This window comes from Periophthalmus magnuspinnatus, chromosome 16 (assembly GCF_009829125.3).
Source record: "Periophthalmus magnuspinnatus isolate fPerMag1 chromosome 16, fPerMag1.2.pri, whole genome shotgun sequence".
In the NCBI taxonomy this organism is placed as follows: Eukaryota; Metazoa; Chordata; class Actinopteri; order Gobiiformes; family Gobiidae; genus Periophthalmus; species Periophthalmus magnuspinnatus.
Genome location: NC_047141.1, coordinates 20,887,034 through 20,908,526, shown reverse-complemented (window position 1 = coordinate 20,908,526; position 21,493 = coordinate 20,887,034). Strand labels below are relative to the sequence as shown.

General features: G+C 41.8%; 2 protein-coding genes across 4 annotated transcripts in view; one reads left to right on the top strand and one right to left on the bottom strand.

The window, feature by feature from the left end:
* The first annotated feature begins 213 nt into the window (after nucleotides 1-213).
* ctnnb1 (catenin (cadherin-associated protein), beta 1) lies at nucleotides 214-8,621 on the top strand. 2 transcript variants are annotated; one of them, XM_055227542.1, is made up of 17 exons: nucleotides 214-374; nucleotides 3,492-3,537; nucleotides 3,839-4,063; nucleotides 4,138-4,391; nucleotides 4,462-4,700; nucleotides 4,820-5,021; nucleotides 5,094-5,238; nucleotides 5,325-5,428; nucleotides 5,503-5,637; nucleotides 5,714-5,917; nucleotides 6,003-6,161; nucleotides 6,237-6,356; nucleotides 6,462-6,612; nucleotides 6,691-6,812; nucleotides 6,903-6,963; nucleotides 7,521-7,765; nucleotides 7,969-8,621. In XM_055227542.1, the coding sequence occupies exons 2-16, from the start codon at nucleotides 3,525-3,527 to the stop codon at nucleotides 7,727-7,729; spliced, it is 2,343 nt and encodes a 780-aa protein (XP_055083517.1). In that variant the 5' UTR covers nucleotides 214-374; nucleotides 3,492-3,524; the 3' UTR covers nucleotides 7,730-7,765; nucleotides 7,969-8,621. The 2 variants fall into 2 exon arrangements, with proteins under 2 accessions (XP_055083517.1, XP_033837258.1); XM_033981367.2 differs by having other exon boundaries at nucleotides 3,487-3,537.
* An 803-nt stretch (nucleotides 8,622-9,424) lies between these two features.
* ulk4 (unc-51 like kinase 4) overlaps nucleotides 9,425-21,493 on the bottom strand; it is a 46,607-nt gene continuing 34,538 nt past the window's right edge. Inside the window, exons 33-37 of one of the 2 annotated variants that reach the window (XM_033981483.2) lie at nucleotides 20,692-20,867; nucleotides 18,942-19,043; nucleotides 17,207-17,401; nucleotides 12,578-12,672; nucleotides 9,425-9,610 (exon numbers count right to left, since the gene is read on the bottom strand). In XM_033981483.2, the coding sequence (XP_033837374.1) occupies nucleotides 9,553-9,610; nucleotides 12,578-12,672; nucleotides 17,207-17,401; nucleotides 18,942-19,043; nucleotides 20,692-20,867 (626 nt within the window). In that variant the 3' untranslated portion in view covers nucleotides 9,425-9,552. The remainder of the gene's footprint in view (nucleotides 9,611-12,577; nucleotides 12,673-17,206; nucleotides 17,402-18,941; nucleotides 19,044-20,691; nucleotides 20,868-21,493) is intronic. The other variant, XM_055227540.1, reaches the window with a different exon arrangement.

Below are 21,493 nucleotides of genomic sequence, written 5' to 3'. Positions count from 1 at the left end.
GTATGGTGGTCAATTTAATCATCGTCATGGTATCACAACAACTTCACTGAGACATATTTATTATAAAAAGCAACATAGATACATTACTATGTGGAGTAACTATTTTAATATATTTGTGATGCGTTTTCAGATTCTATTTTATTCACCTACACGGCAGGATACGTGGCCACAGGAGGTGTGCTGCGGTCTATATAAATGCGCCGCCATCTTACATTTTCAGTCTCAGCTCCTTCAGACGATCTCAGACCGGCGCTGCGAAGGGGGTGCACCGGACTCCCGCTGCCGTTCTCCCCAATTTTATCTCCAGTTTCTTCTAATTTGGGGTGTTTTTACTTTTGAGGACCCGATTGAGCGGACTTGCTGAATTGACAAGGGTAGGCATCGCCATTCAGAGTTTGGGCTTTATGATTTTGTCCCTCTTTTACGGGACTCATACGGGAATGGAGACCGCTGTTGTGTGCGGCTCGACCGGGGATGATGATGATGATGATGCTGCTGCGGCGGCGGCGGCGGCGGCTTATCCAGCTGCTTCCCTCGGCTTTATTTTGGATTTGTCCGCCACCACCCAATGGAAACGTGCTTCTTTAACGTCTGCTTTCATTAGTGTTTCGTTACGGCATAATGTGTGTGCTCGTTATATGTGTTTTCTAGCTGTTTTATTGCGGTCAGATTGTTTTTCCATTTGGAAATCTACGATAGTTTATTAACCTGGACGCCATGGTTGTTGTGTGAGCTTATGATTGTTTGGCTCATGTTGATGCACTAACTCGACAACTATTAGGCCACTTTTGCTCCTGGCCACATTCCTCTATTGTGACTCATGTTTGCTCGACGGTAGTTTCACCTTTTGCCGTATTGTTGAAACTTTTCCTGCAAAGCATTAGTCATAGTTTTAAAGTCACGCTAGTTTTGTTTTTTAAAAACAAATCTTGCGACGCGTCCAATTTTAATTCACTGTTGTTAGCTTGTTAGCTTCACGTAACCCTTCGTCGAAAGTTGTATCGGAACTTTTATGAAATACAATGAAGACAAGTTAGTTGACATAACGTCGGCGTTAAACATAATCTGATATTTGGATACATTTGTTTAAGTTGATCAGTTTGTTTCACTGTCATGTTTTTTTTTTTTTGAGACTCGCGTGGGCATTTTGCCTTTCAAACAAAGCCCGACAAATTCCTCGGAGCTGTGGAGGTTTTGGAGGAAGACGAGGAGGAGCCTGGATTGAAATTTGATTCAGTGTTGAGGAGAGTCCGGGCAGCCAGCAGCTGTGGGAGGGGGCAGACGGGGCTATTATTTGGCTCACTTTGTGCGCTTTGGATTTGCGGTATATTTGTCTTTATTCAGTGATGAAGATTCATATAGTCTTTGTTGTTGACTGGTCTTAATAAAATTACTATCCACAAAATTGATCTGCTCACTTCAGCCGTTGACCATCACGAGGAGTGTGTACAGCAAAGTGTTGATTTGGTCAAAGCAACTTGAATCTGCCATTTGAACAATACACGAACTAATTGCGTATATTTTTGTGTGAAATACGTTTTCGCATGGCTTTTGAACTTTATGTTCAACGGATAAAATGGTGAAATCTTCAGTTCTCAGCATACATTTTCTTCAGGTGTTTAGAGACGGAAGTGTGGGTGTAGGCTCCGCCGACACCGGTAGTGGTCTGAGGTTGTCCACGGAATTGCGGATAAAATCGTGTGCTTTTCCGTTCTTTTGTAATTGGGTTTGTGCACTAATAATTCTGATAAACCAGATTATAGTCTTTGACATTACTTGTAATTTGCTGCTGCTAAGTCGCATAGACATGTCCCTCGAAATGTATATCCAGGGCAGTACAGTCAAGTTTTAGATTCTGATTACAGCTCTTCGACATAAATTTGTGGTGGTCGTGTGATTGCATTTTGCCGTAAGCATCTTGCAGGCTCTCGGCTCATTGTGTTGTTGGCAGCAGTGGGGCTGCTGACCCTGCACATTACACTGCCAGCACTGGATCTGGGCGCAGCTATTGCCTCTGCTCCTGCTGATAATAAGAGCCTATTGGGGTCAGTTATGGATGTGCTGTACTGAGGCTGGTAGCAGCAAAAGGGAGGTTTGGCTTGATTCTAGACGGCAAAGTCAACTTGCTGTGTTGAGCATTCAGATTACTGGATCCTGGCACACGTTTCTGTAGTATGGATTCATACAGACTGAAATTTGGCAAGTTGTGGTTGGATTACTATATTTGAATGGAGAAGTACAAAAGCTCACTTCAACCAAAATACTTGTTTTGTTGCCAATTTTTGGTTCTGAAAATATTAAAGTTGCATTAATGTCTATTTGTTTACCAATCTACGTAAACTCTCACTGCCTTTATTATAGGATCCAGATGTAGAGAAGTAACTTTCCACTGCAGCAGTCTGTTGTGAGGGCTTTGATGGCGTTTTAACGTCTGAAGGGGCATCTGGCTTCCATTAGGGCTGGGTTATACAAGGGTAGACTGCAGAGCCCAGGCGTAGCGTGTGAACGGTGAATTTGAGTCTGTGCTTGTGGTTAGAAGCAGCAGTCTCTGGGCCTGACTTAAGAGCGAGTTTTAATGACACTGCTTCGGTCAGGCTGCTGAGACTAGTGGTCCCTCTGTGTGTGCTTGCTATTAAGCTCTAATGCTTGAGCATCTGAAGGCCTAAGAAATTTGTAAGGGTTGACGTGGGAAATTTACACTGCCATGATACAAATTCAGTTATATTTTTTGTATGGCTTTTATGCCTTTTCATGTTAGTGATGTATTGGACAAATCGTCCTGGTATATTGTAGATTAATTGTAAGAACACCATCAAACATGTCGTGAAAGGGCTCAAAGGATCATCAGTTGCACTTGAACTCACGAGTTTCTTCTGAACATGTCAAAACTGGTCTGCTGTAATTGAAAAGGATTTGCTTTACTTTTAAAAGTTTGCTTATCCTGCAATAATCAGCACTTTGAAATGGTTTGTCGAATCTCTGACCTACTGGGTCTTATCTGTTTATCCTCCATTTTCCACGAAGGCCTCACACATTTTTTGTTTTTGTGCATTACTGTCAAAACATTTTCTTTGGGTTGCATTGGCCTTATTTAAACGTTGTGAATAATTTCCCGTGCAGACCTGCTCTCTGCTGCCATTGCTACTGTTTACTTCTCCTGCAGAGTTCAAAGCCGTAGCAGGAATGTGTGCGCCCTCCTCCCTGCTCCTCCACCCTGCGCTACACTTCCTCTGTCCGTCCGCACCTAAATGGCTGCCTAATGGAGCCTTTGTACAAGCCTCTGCTCAACTGTGTGGAGTTAAAAAAAAAACAAAAAAAAAAAACACTAAAGTTTCCAACCTTTCTAAGTTTGTGGCTCTGAGTACAGCCAACTGCCACAGGTGACTGCGGCATAAAGGTGCAGACTTGAGGGAGGCCATGATTAAAAATGCATTTTAACTTCCTAAATTTACTGTGTAAATTGGACTAAATGTTTGTTTCTTGCAGATCAGGAAGCTGTGCAGGCCGTGGTTTGAGAACGTAACATGGCTTCCCAGGGTGAGTTCAGACCTTAACATGAAAGTTTCTAGTTTCTTTATTTGAGCACAATTGTTTTTGTTTTTTTAGTTGTAAATTTGTGAATTTTGAAATGGTGTCTTGTTTTGTCAGTCTAGTCTCTCCAATGAGCTTTTACTACAGACACATGTTTGGCTGTGTTAATTGAGCAAAATCCCAAACTGATCATTGTCAGTGATGATTTCAAATGATTGCTTTTGATTAGGACAGGCCCAGTTTGGCAGTGGCGCCAATGTGCACACATTTTGTATGTGCTTTATTGTAAATGCCTGTCTGTGTGCAGCTGATCTGATGGAGCTGGACATGGCCATGGAGCCTGACCGTAAAGCTGCAGTCAGTCACTGGCAGCAGCAATCTTACCTGGACTCAGGCATCCACTCAGGAGCCACCACAACAGCGCCCTCTCTCAGCGGGAAGGGAAACCCAGATGAGGAGGATGTGGACAACCAGGTCATGTACGAGTGGGAGCAGGGCTTCAACCAGAACTTCTCCCAGGATCAAGTTCAAGGTAAGTCATTTGCCAAAGATTTGGGTTTACTAGGTACTGTTAAAGGAGACATTTGACTGGCTTTCTTTTTACAGACATTGACGGTCAATATGCCATGACACGGGCTCAGAGGGTGCGTGCAGCCATGTTCCCAGAGACTCTGGAGGAGGGCATGCAGATCCCCTCTACACAATATGACACAGCCAACCCCACCAACGTCCAGAGGCTGGCAGAGCCCTCACAGATGTTAAAGCACGCCGTGGTCAATCTGATCAACTACCAGGATGATGCAGAGCTGGCCACCAGGGCCATCCCAGAGCTCACCAAACTGCTCAACGATGAGGACCAGGTAGGTGCTCACTATACTGTTAATCATTGTATCTTTGATCCAGAATTGACTTTTGTGTGGCCTGTCCCAGGTGGTTGTAAACAAGGCAGCAGTAATGGTCCACCAGCTTTCAAAGAAAGAGGCTTCGCGACATGCCATCATGCGCTCCCCTCAGATGGTCTCTGCCATTGTCAGGACCATGCAGAACACAAATGATGTGGAGACTGCTCGCTGCACTGCAGGAACTCTCCACAACCTGTCCCACCACAGAGAGGGGCTGCTGGCAATCTTCAAATCTGGAGGAATTCCAGCGCTAGTTAAGATGCTGGGGTATGTAACAGCAGAGAAAAGGCTGCATGAGACATGGTTAAAATTGCATGTGGTGCATATAACAAGCTTTATTCAGTTCTGGGTCACTATTGTATTAAGACTGTCTATGTTTACTGCAGCTCCCCAGTGGATTCTGTCCTGTTCTATGCCATTACTACCCTTCACAACCTCCTCTTGCACCAAGAGGGAGCCAAGATGGCTGTTCGACTAGCTGGAGGGCTCCAGAAAATGGTGGCTCTGCTCAACAAAACAAATGTCAAGTTCTTGGCCATTACCACAGACTGTCTGCAGATTCTGGCATATGGAAACCAGGAAAGCAAGGTAACTTAGTGGTACACTGTTGTAGCAGGCTGTGTAAATGTCATGTCTTACACTTGTTGCTTTATGCTGTAGTTGATAATCCTGGCCAGCGGCGGCCCCCAGGCACTGGTAAACATCATGAGGACTTACACCTACGAGAAGCTGCTGTGGACCACCAGCCGAGTGCTGAAAGTGCTGTCTGTATGCTCCAGTAACAAACCGGCCATTGTAGAAGCTGGTAAATGACTACACAGATGCAAGTTGTTTTTTTTGTTTTTTTTTTTTAATTAAGCATGTGACAATGTATTTAACTGCTGTACACAGGAGGCATGCAGGCTCTGGGCCTGCACCTGACAGACCCCAGCCAGAGACTGGTCCAGAACTGTCTCTGGACTCTCAGGAACTTGTCTGACGCTGCCACAAAACAAGTGAGTGCTTTGTTTGAGACCCTATATAATTTTTCTTTTAACTGGACATTAATGTCACCTTTGCATGTTCATAGGAGGGAATGGAGGGTCTCCTCGGGACTCTGGTCCAGCTACTCGGAAGTGATGACATCAACGTAGTGACCTGTGCTGCTGGTATTCTGTCCAATTTGACCTGCAACAACTACAAAAACAAGATGATGGTCTGCCAGGTACAATCTTTTATCCTTATTTGTTTTTTTGAAAGGAGTTGATTATCAAGTAAAATATTACCCCTATTATGTGTAGGTTGGAGGAATTGAAGCGTTGGTTCGCACAGTGCTTCGGGCTGGTGACAGGGAGGACATCACAGAGCCAGCCATTTGTGCACTGCGTCACCTGACGTCACGACACCAGGAAGCAGAGATGGCCCAGAACGCTGTGAGACTGCACTATGGTCTGCCTGTAGTTGTCAAACTGCTACACCCTCCATCACACTGGCCTCTCATTAAGGTGCAGATTAAAATGCACAATCCCACTCTGCAACATGAAACAGTGTACTGTGAACAGGATGTTTAACTTGTCTATTCTTGCACAGGCCACAGTTGGATTGATTCGTAATCTGGCCCTATGTCCTGCTAATCATGCTCCTCTGAGGGAGCAGGGCGCCATCCCCAGACTGGTGCAGCTACTGGTGCGTGCTCACCAGGACACGCAGAGGCGTACCAGCATGGGAGGCACACAGCAGCAGTTTGTGGTGAGGCCTGAACCTGAGGCTTGTGGGTCTGAGGGGGTCACTATTGGGCAATGTTTAATAACTCTATCTGAACAGGAGGGGGTTCGGATGGAGGAGATTGTGGAAGGTTGCACAGGGGCTCTGCACATCCTGGCCCGGGATGTCCACAACAGAATAGTCATCAGAGGGCTCAACACTATCCCCCTCTTTGTTCAGGTAAAGCAAAAACGGGCTCATTTTATGTTTCTATGGTACTAAATATGGACAGTAAAGTGGTTGCTTGGTCAATAATTTTCAATATTAACATCTGTGTGCTCGCAGCTCTTGTACTCTCCCATTGAGAACATCCAGCGTGTGGCTGCTGGGGTGCTGTGTGAGCTGGCCCAGGACAAAGAAGCAGCTGAGGCCATTGAAGCTGAGGGAGCTACTGCCCCACTGACAGAGCTGCTGCACAGCCGCAACGAGGGAGTTGGTGTGTACAAACTATGGACTAAAGCTTCTTGATGCATTTTAAAGAAGATATTAACTTGAGCGATTAATGTCTCCACAGCCACATACGCAGCTGCTGTACTCTTCCGTATGTCTGAGGACAAACCCCAGGACTACAAGAAGCGTCTTTCAGTAGAACTCACAAGTTCACTTTTCAGGACGGAGCCAATGGCCTGGAATGAGGTGTTTGTTTGCATCAACACTTATTAAAGCTTTATTGGTGTTGACACATGAATTATGCTGGCTCTAAATCCTTTGTGCTGTGCTCTGCAGACTGGAGACCTGGGCCTGGACATCGGTGCTCAGGGAGAGCCTCTGGGCTACAGACCTGAAGGTAAGTCACCTCTTCACCTCCCGCTTCAAGGCTCCCAGGAGAAACACATGAGCAGCTGAGGGCAGAGGGATCAGATAAACAAGTCTGCCGCTCCTCATGAAGCTGTCCCATTGTTTCTGTATGTGGAGTCTTATAGCCCTCAATCTGTCCACTGTTGCTGTTGGAGCTAGTTTTAAACAGTAACCTGAGATGGCTGTGAGATGTCCTAATCCAATCTGTCAGTGTAGATCACTGCAGCTGCCTCTAGTTAACTGGACCATCTCAGAGCATCTTGGACAGACCTATTCTGTTTGGATGTGCACAGCTCCTCTTCCACAGCTCATGTCAGTGTAATTGGCTCATAGTAGTTGCTTGGTCACTCAGCCTACAGATTATTTGGTTTGCTGTTGAGATTAATTGTCAATGGAAATGTGCTAATCTGAGATATGCTCCAGAGGATGGACAGTGTGGCGTGTTGTGGTGATAAGTGATCGTACTACTGTTTGACGCTTGGGTTTTTAACATGCTCTAACCACTGCTCTGCTTCCCCTGCCTCTCCTCACTCCTCCCCACATCAGACCCAGGCTACCGCGCTTTCCATGCGGGGGGTTACGGCGGGGACACTATGGGCCTGGAGCCTATGATGGACCATGACTTGGGACACCACCCTGGCCAGGACTACCCTCCTGTTGAGGGCCTTCCTGACCTGGGACATGCCCAAGAACTGATTGAAGGCCTCCCTCCCGGTGACTCCAACCAACTGGCCTGGTTCGATACAGACCTGTAAATACCAAGAGCAACTTTACACTACACTTTCTACTAGGTAAGGACCAAGCACCCTGCTAACAATTGTGCTAACGAAATGTCTAAAATGGGCAGTTGTTGGATTTAAGACATGATGGCGTCTGCATGTTGAGACTGCTTCTAATTACAAAGTGTGCTGTGGATTTTGTGATGTTGGTGGTACTTTGATCTAAGTGTGCGGCCTGTTGCCAGCATATTTCCAACGCCTTTGTTCTGTTGCAGCTGTATCATGTGATCTGGATGAACCTGCATCGTGATTTGCCCATGAGGAGGAGGCGGGGTTTCAGAAAGTGCCTGAAGACGACTCATAACGGCTGTTTCCTGTCTATGGAAACTCCATTGGGACAAAAGTATTAAAAGTGCGGTTCTGCTCTCAGCCTGACTATGGGCTGACTCTGATTCTGAGGAGAGAAGTTCAACATTTGTTTTGATTTTGCATTATCCTTTTATGTACTTCTGTTTTTTACCATTGGTTTTACTTTTTATCCAGTTTTCTGTAAGGTACATGTTTTTAGCTTGCTTTTCCTTTTAATCCGTTTCTGCTTGTCATTTTGTTTTTGCAGTCCATGTCATTTTTTTTTTATGCTCCATCCAAGTAAATCTGAACACATTTTGAATGGTGTCAAACACAAGTTAATCATTTGAATTGTATTCTGATGAAGTGTAACATTGTGTAGCTTTTGTATAAAAAAAAAAAACATGAATTGGAAATCATGGTCCAAATATGAAGCTATTTTCTTGCTTTAAGGTGGACACTAATGTGTCTCTGCTGTTCCAAAGGGGTGTGGCCGACAGTGCTGTTACTGTGGGAGGGTTTGGGAGGAGCTGGTTGCTGTAGCCTGCTGTGTTAAACAATAAAATGGACTGTCATTTCACACCGGTGCCTCTGTCTCATTTAACCCAAACGCAGGACACAGCACTTAAGTCTGTTCAGGCTGAGGTTAGATTCCATGTTCAATTATTCCAGGTTGTGCAAATGTAATTTCCCACTATTGGACAGACCTGGAGGGGCCTGTTCACACTGCAGTTGTCTGTATCAGGTTATAAGAAAGTAAATGAGTTTGTTCATTTGGACAGCTGTTTGCTGTGGCTTTACTCAGATTTACATATGAAATTAAAACCAGGAGAAACTGTTTTGGAAGAACAGCTGTGGTGGGTTTTAAAGGACTAGTCTCACTGTACATAACTACTAACGTCCAGACTTGCTAATCAAACCAGTTCAATCTGCTGCACTACATCCAAATCTTAAATGAGTGCATTAAACCATTGTCTAAAATGCCAATTTGGTATGTTTGACATGGCTCATATTTTACTTTTCACTTGTATGACAACCATTAAATGTTTTCCCAAATCCACTGTAGTGCTTTAGAGACAAACCTACTCAGTAGTGGTGTATGGCAATGGTTCAGACGAGGCTGTGACAGAGTTGAACTGTAATCCTGCTAAAGAGGTGTCAGATTATTCCACAGACAATTTAATGTAATTTCACAACTTCCTAATTTTCTTATACATGACCAGCTATTTATAGTCACAAGGTGTCAAGGTGAAATCTTTAATGCTGCTTTTGGCCATCAAATTCATATCCACATATAAATTAAATCTGGCAATGATTAGTATCCAATTACACATGTCAGATATAGTGACAGCAAAGAGCCCATAATATTTCTTAAAACCTTTTGAGGCATTTTAATTTTAGAAAAAACTCAGACATTTACCGAACAAGTAACATTACACAAGAACAAAATAATTATAAAATCAGTCAGATTAAACTGCTAAAATGTCCAGTTAAGTTTTTAGAAGTATATTTTATCTGGTAATCTGATTGAGGATTTCAGCAGCCAGGGACACCACCTCCTCATGGCACCTGAAAGAAAGACACCGTTATTCATCCTAAAGAGCCACAGGATAAAGTCATATAAAACATACATTCTCACTATCTAAACAGTCCATCTAAAGAAGTGAAACTGTTCGGCTGCAGCTTTGATGAGATTCACAGTGGGATTGTTTTTTCGAGGGATAGCTCACAGACTGACAGTGACAATGTATTTTGGAGGCAGGTCGCGTATTTGAAGGGTGAAAATTTCTACCTCACTTTTAAAATAAATTAATTGCCTCTTATGAAGCCAAGTTTCCAGAATTCACCTAAAATAATGTGTTAGTTACTATATCCATTAAAACAGAAAACACATACATTGTAAAAAAATAAGTGCAAATTAGAACCACAAATTATTGACATTGTAAAAAAAAAGGAACACAAAAAGACATTAACAATATATCTTCATTTACATTTCATTGTTTAGAGTTTTTATTATTATTACTCTGATTTGTTGACATTGTATTTTAAAGTACCTTCTGCGTTTTAATGGCTGTCATTCCTTTACTCCCCATATTGAGTACATTTCTTCCTGCTTTATTCTCTTGTTGGGTTCGTGGCCGCAGGTGTCTGTGGGGCAGCCTCTGAGTCAGGCCAGCAGAAACCCTCCCACTGCCTTAGTTAATTAAAAATCCACATAATTAACCTAATTAACACTTTTCCCACAGGCTTTGAAAATCCTTGAGAGTCTGTGTGGATTTAGAAAACATAATTTGAATCTGTTAAAAGTTTCCCCACAAAGTTTGGGAAGTCATTAAATCCATCACCTCCATCACTGTTTCAACCAGCTCAAGAAGACAGAGGAAAATCCAAATTTTATTTATTTGTTATAAGTTTTATGAGTATTTTACTCATGAACTGTAATGTACAATACTGTGTTGTTGAAATGATATTTCCTCAACAAGTAAATTTCACTCTGTGTTGATGAAACCTATGTTTAAAATGCTGACTTGATAATATCATTTCACATGGCTGGAGGATGGAAAGAAGTATAATGTAACATAAAACTGATCTGAAAGAATCTTACTCTTTACTCTTCTTCCTTTAACCCCAGTAACAACATGATCAATCTGCTGTCTCCAACATTGTCCAAATAACACATGGGTACTTCTTCTGTCAGATGCCCTTCTCTGCATCCCACTCCATTTATTTCAGCTTGTGACTGAAAGGCTCCATGCTCCCAAGGAGTTGTACCTGGGACCTTCTTGCTGAGCGGCACGGTGTATTCGCCACTGCACCAGTTGTTAGATTTCCACTAGTTGCCTTCTCTGTGTTTTCCAAATGGGAATGTATTTTTCGCTCAGCTGCGTCTGTTGTGTTTTTGACTGCTCTATACGGCCTGGGCCTCTGTTTTTGTACAGGGGTGAGTGAAGCCCCTCCCCCTTCTGTCTGCACCTCACTTTTGAAAAAGGCATTCCTCAGGTTGTCATGGCAAACACTGAATGACATCATGCTTCATCCACTCAATTAAAAAACCCTCCCCCTCTCATCTCCTAAAACCTCTGCTCCTACCTCCTCCTCCTCCTCCCTTCTTCCACCCTTTTTCCACCGCGGCTGCACCACTATGGAGTGTGCCACTTCAAAGGCCACATCTGAGTGCAGAGCAGAGAGGAGAGGGCCGGAGAGCCAGTGAGGAGGAACAGGCAAATAGAAAGAAAAAAAAAAAAACTCACTCTAGGGGGAGGAAGAGGGTGCAAAGGGTAACAAAAAGCGGGTGAGAGTTAGAGAGGTCTATGTAGCTGCACAACAATACACCTTTATTATCGATCTGACAGGGCTGTGTGATTGAGAGGAGACTTTCAGACTATTCTCCATGTTTGTGTGCGTGAGAATGGGTGACAGGTCGCCAGTCTCGTACATCACAAGATCAAAGAGAAGCACTGTCGCTACGGCAACAAAACCCTTGGCTCATACACACAAAAGCAAAGAGAGGGAGAGATGCAGAGATACAGGTGTTCATGGGGCTCTTCACACAAGAAATATCAGACGTGACAAATACAAAGTTGGCTCTCACGGACGAAAACTTTGAAAAGAAGAGGTTTGGTGCGACCCTGTACCTGTCTGCAAGATACAACTAGCTATTTTACAATTCTTTACACCATGATAGTGTAGTGTATTAATACTTTTTGAATCCACTGCCTCAAAAAGTTTCTTCAAATAACAGTTTTAAATCAATAGTTTGAAATGCCTGACTTTGAATATTGTCCAAACACATTTAAAAAATACTGTTAATAGTATTTAGCAATAGTTCAGGATGGATTCAGTTTCACAATAACTTCATAACATTCTTTGTCATGTAGCTAGATGATTTGTTAACAGTGCATTATGTAACTTTTCTGGTGGAGGGTCCAGCACATGCTTGTCTAATTAGAGGTTTTATTTCTTTCCCTGGAATATTTCACAGTAGAGCAATAAACCTATCTATCATCTCCATGGAGACAGTTGATGCTACCAGGCTGAATTACAGGTCAGAAAAAATTATCTATTAACATAAATTATCAAAACACCAAATGTACTTCATTGGATTAGGTCAGATCTGTGGAGAAGTGAGCGCCCTCACTGCATGTTTGTCATTAATAACACTTGTCACTGAATGCATGCATAGACATGCTTAATGCCATACTGTGAAACATTAATGGCAAATCAATAATATCCCCATGGAGACTAGCAGGTTTCCAGATCCTCTCCAAAAAAGTTACATAGTGCACCTTTAAGAAGGTGATAGACTTCTCTAACCAAATACATGTCTACCTTTGACATATTTCTTATCTGATTTTTGTGATATAAGATGATCCTATGCAGATCCCCAACCAACCACCTAACATTCAGCATTAATTAAGGTTGACATTACTTGCCGTCATTCATTAATTGAAAGTAATTGCCGACATTTTGTGCCAGCGTAGGAGGAAGCAGCGGTGATCATAATATTTGGTCCTTTTGGTCTGGAAAAGCACTCACCTGTCAGACCGGGCCATTTCCTGGATAACAGTGAGCAGCTCGCCCCCTTCAGAACTGTCAACCCACTCAGATTTATCAGTATCTATGGTCTGCATCTGCAACAGAATGGACAGACAAAAGATAAGATAGTAAAAGAAAATGTTACCACACTAGCCACATAAAATAGGTTGGGTTCACGCGGCATCGCAATTTTCTTGAATGCCTATAGTTTAAAATTGAGCAAGAGGACAGGTCAGAGTTCTATAGTGGAATTTGCTGCAGATGTTTAAGCTGATTTATGCTTAATATTTCTGTAATTAGGTCTAACTGGCTCTATTCACATGAAACTGAAACTGGCACAAAGTTCAGTGTCTTCTCTGTCAGTATTAATAAACAAAAAAGAAAATGTTTTGTCATAATAAACATTATTCAACCCGTGATTCAAGCCATACGATTAATATGAGTTTGTGGAGCCAATAGCTAACAAATAATGATAAGAAAAAAATATTTGTAGATCAAGTTTGGATTTCTCCAAAAAAACAACAACAAAAAAAACAAAAAAACAACAAGTTTCCTGGAGTTATATATCTGGGAAACTATAACACTATATTCTAAAACAAGAATGCAACCTAAGCATGGGTTTCAGCTTCCTATTTATAGGTGACGTTTTGAGGACTTTTGACCATTTAAAAAATTATTAAAGATGGTTCTGAATCGTTAATTGCTATGGCAAAGGGGCTAAATTTTCATCACTCTGAAACCCATTAATACGTTTATTTTGGATGTTTATTATTATTTTGTCTAATATTATCAGCTAAAATTATTTTGTCAGTGGTTGAGAGGAGACTTTTTTTTAAATCAAAGCCTTTTCAAAACCAAATTCATTTATTCAGTTTGATGTCTGTTTTATTAACTTTGGATCTTAACTTGTCGCTTCTTGACTACTTGTTGATGAGTTCAAACATCTGTATGATTGTTGGACTAGAGTTGGAGCGTTGTGCCTCTAAACTGACTGAACTTTTTGTCTGTTATTTGATGTATTCTTGTCTCAACACGTCTCCTCTCACACGCCCTTGAACACCTGTTATTGTACTGCTGCGTGTGTACTTGCTTGTCACAAATTCATGTTTAATATTAGATCTTCAGCATGGCCAAAGGTCCAACTTGTGTAACGAACATGTTTTAATAAATAATGACTGCTGTTTGCTGCCCGCCTCTCCCTGTCCTGCTGCGTATTCGGTGAGTGTGTTGTCTCTGATCTGTGGTGACATCATCACCTCTGTCTCCGCGGCGACATGGCATGGCTGTTGCTAGGAGACGGGGTGAGGAGGAGACAAAAATACCCCCCTCTCCTCAAACAACGCGCACAGGAAGAGTTTTGAATGTGTCAGGGGACATGGAGGTGCACAGGTGGAAGAAGATATCCTGCTAATGCTATAATGTACACCTCCATCAAACTCTAGGAAACATACAACATTTTATAGTCACTGGACCTTACTTTTGCACTAAAAATTGATCGTCTCCATTGCAAGTTTTTAGCTATACTAGATTTATTTAGCTCCCTGTAGTATACTTTAACTACAAGGGGTCAAAGGAGTGAATGGGCTTATTATGATGCTCTAGCAGAGGTATGTACTCACCATAGTCTATATCCATCAGAATTATGAAAATTTTGGATTGCTGCCATAGCGATTAACAATTAAAAATGTAAAAATATGATATCCTTTGAATGGTGAAAAATTCTCAAAATGTGGCATAACAAGAAGCTGAAACCAATGAATCACACAAAGTCTGTGTGATTACCGGTTGCTAAGTAAGGATGTCTTTATGTCAAATTTTGGTGAGTACTGTGAAAAGAGACATCACAATTTTTACGATGAACCTTTCATTTTCTTTTATTCTATAATACGTTTCCATTCCTCAAGTATGTGACCAGCTTTATGAAAAGTTGATAACAGATAAAGATCCAGATAAAAAAACAAAACAAAAAAAACATTTATTTATTTAGTCTTTGTACAGATTGATATGTGGAAAATTTAGTTTTGCTTCCAAAATTGTCATGATTATTACTGTTAACTCTTATGATTATACTGTTACCTGAATAATACGATTACTGATTAACCCTCTTGATATCCCTAGCCCTTAGTTTCTGTAATTTGTATCTTGGTTCCCTTTTCAGCCAAATCATCGTTGAGAACTGCTTTGATGGGTCAAATGTAAGAGGGGGTTAAAATTTAAACTGTCGACACATTTAGAAATGTTTTGCAGAATGATTTGGAGTTAAATGTTTTGGAATTCACTGAGGTATTTCAGCGACTGTAGATGACACTGTGTTAGGATTACAGTCATTAACAAACAATACAGATAAAGCCAAGACGACAACACTGAATATCTTAGCAGCTCATGGAGGTTTCTTTATAAACATAATCAGTGCATAATTACTGCAAACCCACCCAATATAATATGTGAAATAAATGCACATAAGACTTAAGACGGCAGAAACTGAGCAGATTAAAAGTCGTGTTGCTAAGTTACACATTGACTAAATAAACATGTGGAAATTATTTTAAGCATTTATGAATCCCATTTCCTTTAAGGATTTAAGTTGGGAGAATTTTTGACTTAATTTATTCTCCGTTTCTCCTCCTTCGCAGTTTCGAAACCATTAGTGGGATCTTTGATTGAGATTAGCTGAGGCCTGAAATCAATGAAAGATAATTAAAAAGCCTTTGTTGAAGGGCAGGCTCTTGTCGGAGTGTGGAGGTGTGTGTTGTGCATAATGTGTGTCTGATGTACTTGTTCAAAGCTGCACGCTGCTCCCTGCGCACTGATTGGCTGATAGATAATGAGATTTTGGAAAATTCATTCGTCTTTTGACAACACAACTTATAAAATGTGATGGCTTTGTGATTTGATAGTCTTTTTAAATTTGAGGAAAGAGGCTAGTACAAAAGCAGATTAAAATGTGACCATATATTTATCAAGCCTTAAATCGTATTGAAAAGTTAATGATCGGGGTAGCTAAATGAGCAGAAAGGTAGATTGATGTAAATTTGTTTAGCTCCTGGCGCTAAGCTGCATTAATGAGTCATCCAGTGGCTACAAGGCTGTGGTCAGGACTAAAGTGCTCTAGCCTTCAGAGTGCAGGGGAGGAAAGGTAAGTCTGATCCTGTGTATAGTTCAGGTGCCACAAACTCATTAGAGAGAGGATTTGAAACGTGCACGCAAATTTAATAGTTTCTCGCTATCCCTGATTCTCTCACTTAGGGAAGAGGAAATCCAGCCGCTCGAAGGCAGGCCCTTTAGTCAGTGCCGCAGTATGATCTCGGGGTGACAGCTGACCTTGCGTCCCGAGTGCGCACAACCATTGCACGACCCTGCAGCCAAGCCAAAACATTAGCATTGCATTTTAAATTATTCATAAACGTCCACAGCAAAAGCAGCCAATTTTTCAAACTCAGCCATGTAGACTTAAAGCAATTCTGCACAGAATCTAATCTCTTTAGAACGACTATCTATTTTTCAAATATATTCCAACTGGGTTTGTGTGATTACAACTTATAAAAAACAAGTTGGTTACAAAGTTTTTATTAGCACCACATAAGACTTAAGTGTCAGAATGTATGTTTAAAAGTAATTTCTAAAAATATGACACTAGAAACTCTTGTACACTTGCACCTACTGTACCAGACCACTGGACCTATCTCGACATTGCCTGGCCAATGAAAACCACACACTTTTATAATAACAGAAATTAAGAGGCACTGGCTGGTCAGGCATATCTGACAAAGGTTGCAACCACAAATCACCATATCTTATAATGTACAGAGTCATGCAATCATCATTCAGTCCACTCAGGCAAAAATAGATCTTATTCAGTGGAGGAAGAAAAAAACATGAACAAAATACTTTTATATTACACGTTATGTTCAAACATTTGCTACCAAGAAGTCAATGTATTTCGATTTCACGCAGCAGCCGGATACAGGAAATGCAGACCAAATCAGATGGACTTACAGTTATTGTTGCCAGCCCAGTAATAGCTCACCTCCTCTAAATTTTTAACGGAATGAGTGAGTAGTTACAGCATCCTCATTATTGCTGTGTGTCGATCAGGGTGATACCTGCCAACTTGCCTAAGAACTAATGCTGCTTCGTGTCAGGAGCAGTTGCCTCAGTTTTCCCCATGTTCCCAGATGGAGCTGGTATTATTTATTAAGGTTGGCTTGAGCAGAAGCCCCACTATATCTCCTCCTGCTTTACCGCGGCGCGCTCTCTTACAAGTCAGCCGTTTTTTTGGCCTGTACTACAAATCATTTTGACTATCAGACAAAATTGGACAGACACTCGAACAGAGAGTGACAGGCAGATACAAACTAACACTTTTTCAGCGCATCTGTCTTGCTCTTTCTGTCAGTCTGCAGCCGGCAAAGAAACTCTCTATTTTGAGAGCAGCAGCAGAGCGAACCTGACGTGTGTACATTTTTATTTTTGTTTATTCCAATAGTTTTAGCCAGCTGTGGTGATTTCAACCCACAAAAACAAGAAACTTTGAGACCTGAGCATTGCACTGGCATGTATGTGTAAATGAGCAGTGGAAGCCTGTGGACAACAACATAGATAGATATTGTGCATGTGTAACAAACTCACCAGCCTCTTAATAATCCTCAGAGCTGTGCGCAGGGCCCGTGGGTGCTCACTGTTCATGTGGGAGTGGAGGAAATGTTGGAAACTGCGGAGACAGGACGCAGAGAGACAGTCCTGGCCCTCGCCTCCATACAGCTGGACCAAGATGGAAAGGCACTGAAGAGAGTCCTCCCACACCTCCTGATGCTCCATGGACAACTAAAGACACATAATTAAATATTCATTCAATTAGTGCAAGATTAATCACTTCAAACATGAACAAGGAGCGTTTTATATCTCCCAAGATTAATTATAAAAGATTAAAAACTCCCAAGGCTATCATTTATGTCACTCCGTGCGTACTATGGAAATGAAGGTGATGGTGCGATTACTAGACTCAATGTAAACATCAAGTGAAACTCAAGAAGTGCAAGTGACAAGTGTGCCAAAGCATTAATATAATTTATTTAATATCAGTTCACTTTACACCTGAGCTGTTTCAATAAACCCACCACCCAGTGATAATCAGTAAAGACAAACTCATACGTGAGAGCTGTCAAAGTACCTTCATTTTATAATATGGATTAAAGGTGCCCTATGTAACTTTCCTGTTGGAATATCTGCCACGTGCTTGTTGTTTTGCCAGTAATGTTCCACAATATGGCATTTAACTTATCTATCTACATGGAGACAAGCATGTGACACCACAGGCCAAATTTACAGGTCAAATCTGTGGACTCCTGCGACCCCGTTCATACTTTTAAAGGTATTTTAGTAATAGAAACACATGTGACGTGAATAGTTGCAAGATAGATACATCTAATGCCATACTGTGACAGTTCCAGCCAAAGAAATAACATCTCCATAGGGACAAGCAGTTGGCAGGCCCATCAGAAAAGTTCCATATTGCACCTTTAATTAAAAGGGATATCTCATTTTGATTCTTATAATGCAACTGTAAATGTATAGTACTTAAAAGGGAAAATGATGAAGTATTTACAAGTAATATATGCCGAGTGTTGTATTTAAGAATAATGTTGACATATCCTGCCCTCTATCCCGCTAATGTCCCATGGGGCTGTGGGGCAGAGCAGAGGCCAGGGGTGTGTCAGTTCTCCCCTCACAGCGCAGACACACTAGACGCCCACCCAACACTTCATGTGTCAAGTAGAAGTAAAAAGCTTTATTGTTTCCCTGGAGACCTCTCTCTGCCCTCCCACTTCAGCTCAACCCTTCGCCTTCCCAGAATTCATATGGATTCAGCCCATCTGTAAAACCATTTATCCAGAGAAACTTATTTCACAGGTCCTGGTCTGCCCCAAGATAATGTGGATTTTATGGATTAATTTGAAACTTTCTATGGTCGACGTCACATTAACTATTCCAAAGCCTCTGAGTCCAAAATGCTAATTTAGATAAGCTGCCTTGGGTTTTATTTAAACCATGATTTTTCTTCGAATGTGATAAAAAGTTGTACACATAATAGCTGAAACATAACTTTAGAAGAAGCTTAAATTATGTATTGTTGACCATATCTTAAATTAAATTATTATAATCTGATAGATGAAACCCATCCCTTTTAATTAACATGTAAAAACTCACCAGATATGATAGTAAAATGCAGTCCAGAATAATGTATGTAACTGAACATTGTAGAAATCAAATTTTTGTTGTGTTGGTAGTCCAAACCCTGTGTGATGGTGAGTGCATGCAGAGCACTTAGAGCCCAGCACAGACAGAATGAGTGAGTTGGCCTCACCATGTGGATGAGGGGAGTGCTGACTTGGCTCAGGGGTCTGTTGGCCAGGAGCAGCTTCTCTGCTGCCTCCGTCTCCACCGCTGGACAAGATAGCCTCTGGCTCTACACACAGACGCACAGACACACACATGACTTAAATCATTTATAGAGATTTGACAGTCAATAATGATGGATCCAGAGACCTGCCAAGACACATTCTGACAGACTGAGGCAGATGGAGAGAGACACTCAGGTACATTTCCTGCATAGGCTGTTTTTCAAACACCTCTGCACCAACAAGTCTTCAACTTCACTAAGTGTCTGTGTCACTTCAATTTATTTTAGTGACTCATTTATTACACTCACCTGCGCCTGTCGTCACTTCATTAGCACCTCAGTCCCTGACTCTCACTTGTTGCGGCGTCTACAGTGAAACCTACTCACAATTAGATTTGGAATAAAATCATATTATGAAGACTGCCACATATTTTACCCTTCCCCAAAGTCACACCATCCCCGCACCTCTCTCTCACTGTCTGTGTTTTTAGACTGTATTATCTCAACTTGACTCTCGTGACCAACAGAGCGATAGTTTGGAAAAAGTGGCCTAATCACGCCCTCTCTGCTTATCAGACCTTATTACCCAAATGATTTTGGTTCAGGCTGAAGTTTTTCTTTATAATGAGCTTTGCATTTCTGGCAGAATTGATTTCCGCTACAAATTGTGCTTCCTGCTTTCCTCCATTTCTGCTTTCTCTCCATCCTTTCCTCTCTGCTCTCTTCATCCCAGCCTTTTACCCAGAACCCCCTTGCAGCCCCCCACCATGTCCGGCCATTAATATGTATGCACTGGGCTGGGGTGCACACAGTGGGGAGGTGGGGGCTGGTGCGCGTGGAGCAGAGCAGGGAGGCGAGCTGAGGACAAAGCCAGTGCTGATAATGAGGCCGCAGGGACATTGCCAGACAGGGCCCTGTGTGTATTTCCATGTGTGTGTTTGTGTACTTTATATTGTATGTGTGTGCGTATGTGTGTGTGCCCCAGGAACTCAGGACATGATCCACTTTCTCCTGAGTCCACAACTTCAATACTACCATTGCTTAAACCTGCTGGCTCCCACTACACACATCAGTGGTCACGCAAACAGGCCCAAACGCACACACATTTGCAGGGAGGCCTTTGGGACCTGCCAGGGCAACATTTGGAGGGAGTGGACTTTGTGTTCCTGTTGGTGGTTTGTGCTCAGTGGAGAAAAAAAAATGGTAAAAAGTGACAAATCAATGTCTAAAGGCAACACATGATACTGCAAAACCATTTTATTACAGGTGACCAAATACTTTAATTATAACTCCTTACTCTCAACTATTAACTCTGCAAGATTCATATTATACCTATAAAATTGTTACACAGCTCAATATAAAATAATTGGACTGATAGAAGTTCCAGTTTTCAAACCCATTTTCAGTCTTTTATGTCTGTGCAGTTTTCAATAGCACAAATAAGTAGAATGGTCACAATTACTATTTAGTTATTTTTCTAAGTTCAAGACACTAAAAGGAAGCGACTACAAAGCCACTTACCTATACACACACACACACACACATTCATACAACACTGTGTGCAGACCCTAGAGTCAAAGTGGGATAAGTGTCTTGATAAAGGACACAACAACAGTATTCACTTGTGGGAGCGTGAGTCAAACTTCATATCAGAGGACAAATACTCTAAACTACAAACTGCACTACGCCCTGTCCTGTACTGTGTATATTTTACCTGTAGTGCTGAGCGGACGACTGAGGACGTCTGTTTGATGATGTTGTGCAGTAGCTCCAGCAGGGTGGGGAGGGTGGGCAGGATGGGCTGGCTGACCCTCCTCCGGTCATTGAGCCCCCCGTCCAGATGGAGCAACACAGCTTCAGTCAGAGTCCTCACCACCACCTCTGTAAGACCTGAAGAGGAAGAGCCAGTGTTACACAGAGGGTGCTGCAACTGCTGCTCCTAAATGACTGAATTCTTATTATTCATGTCTATGGGTTTGCCATGCAACTGTGCTGAGGATGTCACCTCTTTAGCTACTGTAACAGTATTCAGCAATGTGTGACCTCAATTCATGGGTTTCAAAATGAGAAATTAGGCTAATCCCATAGCAATTAACAATTTCAAACAAATCATATATATATATATATATATATATATATATATATATATATATATATATATATATATATATATATATATATATAATGGGAAAAAGGAAATGTTGCATTAAATTGGAACTTTAAATCCATGAACAAGGAAATATATAGTGTTCTTTTTAAATCACTGTGTGCAAAACATATCTTTTGCCCAAACTCAAGTTTATACTGCTTATCCCTTTTCACCCTCAGTCAAGAAAACGACCCAACATGTTGTAAAGCTGCACAGCGATGAATAAAAGACCATTCTCCAAAGTAAAAACCCATGTTCTGTTCTCATTAAAATTAACATGACATCCAGGATACTTTGCATTTTGCGGCATGTTCTGCGCATCACCGATCGAAGACAACTGCCCCCGAGGTCCGCGCTTAAGTGAAGG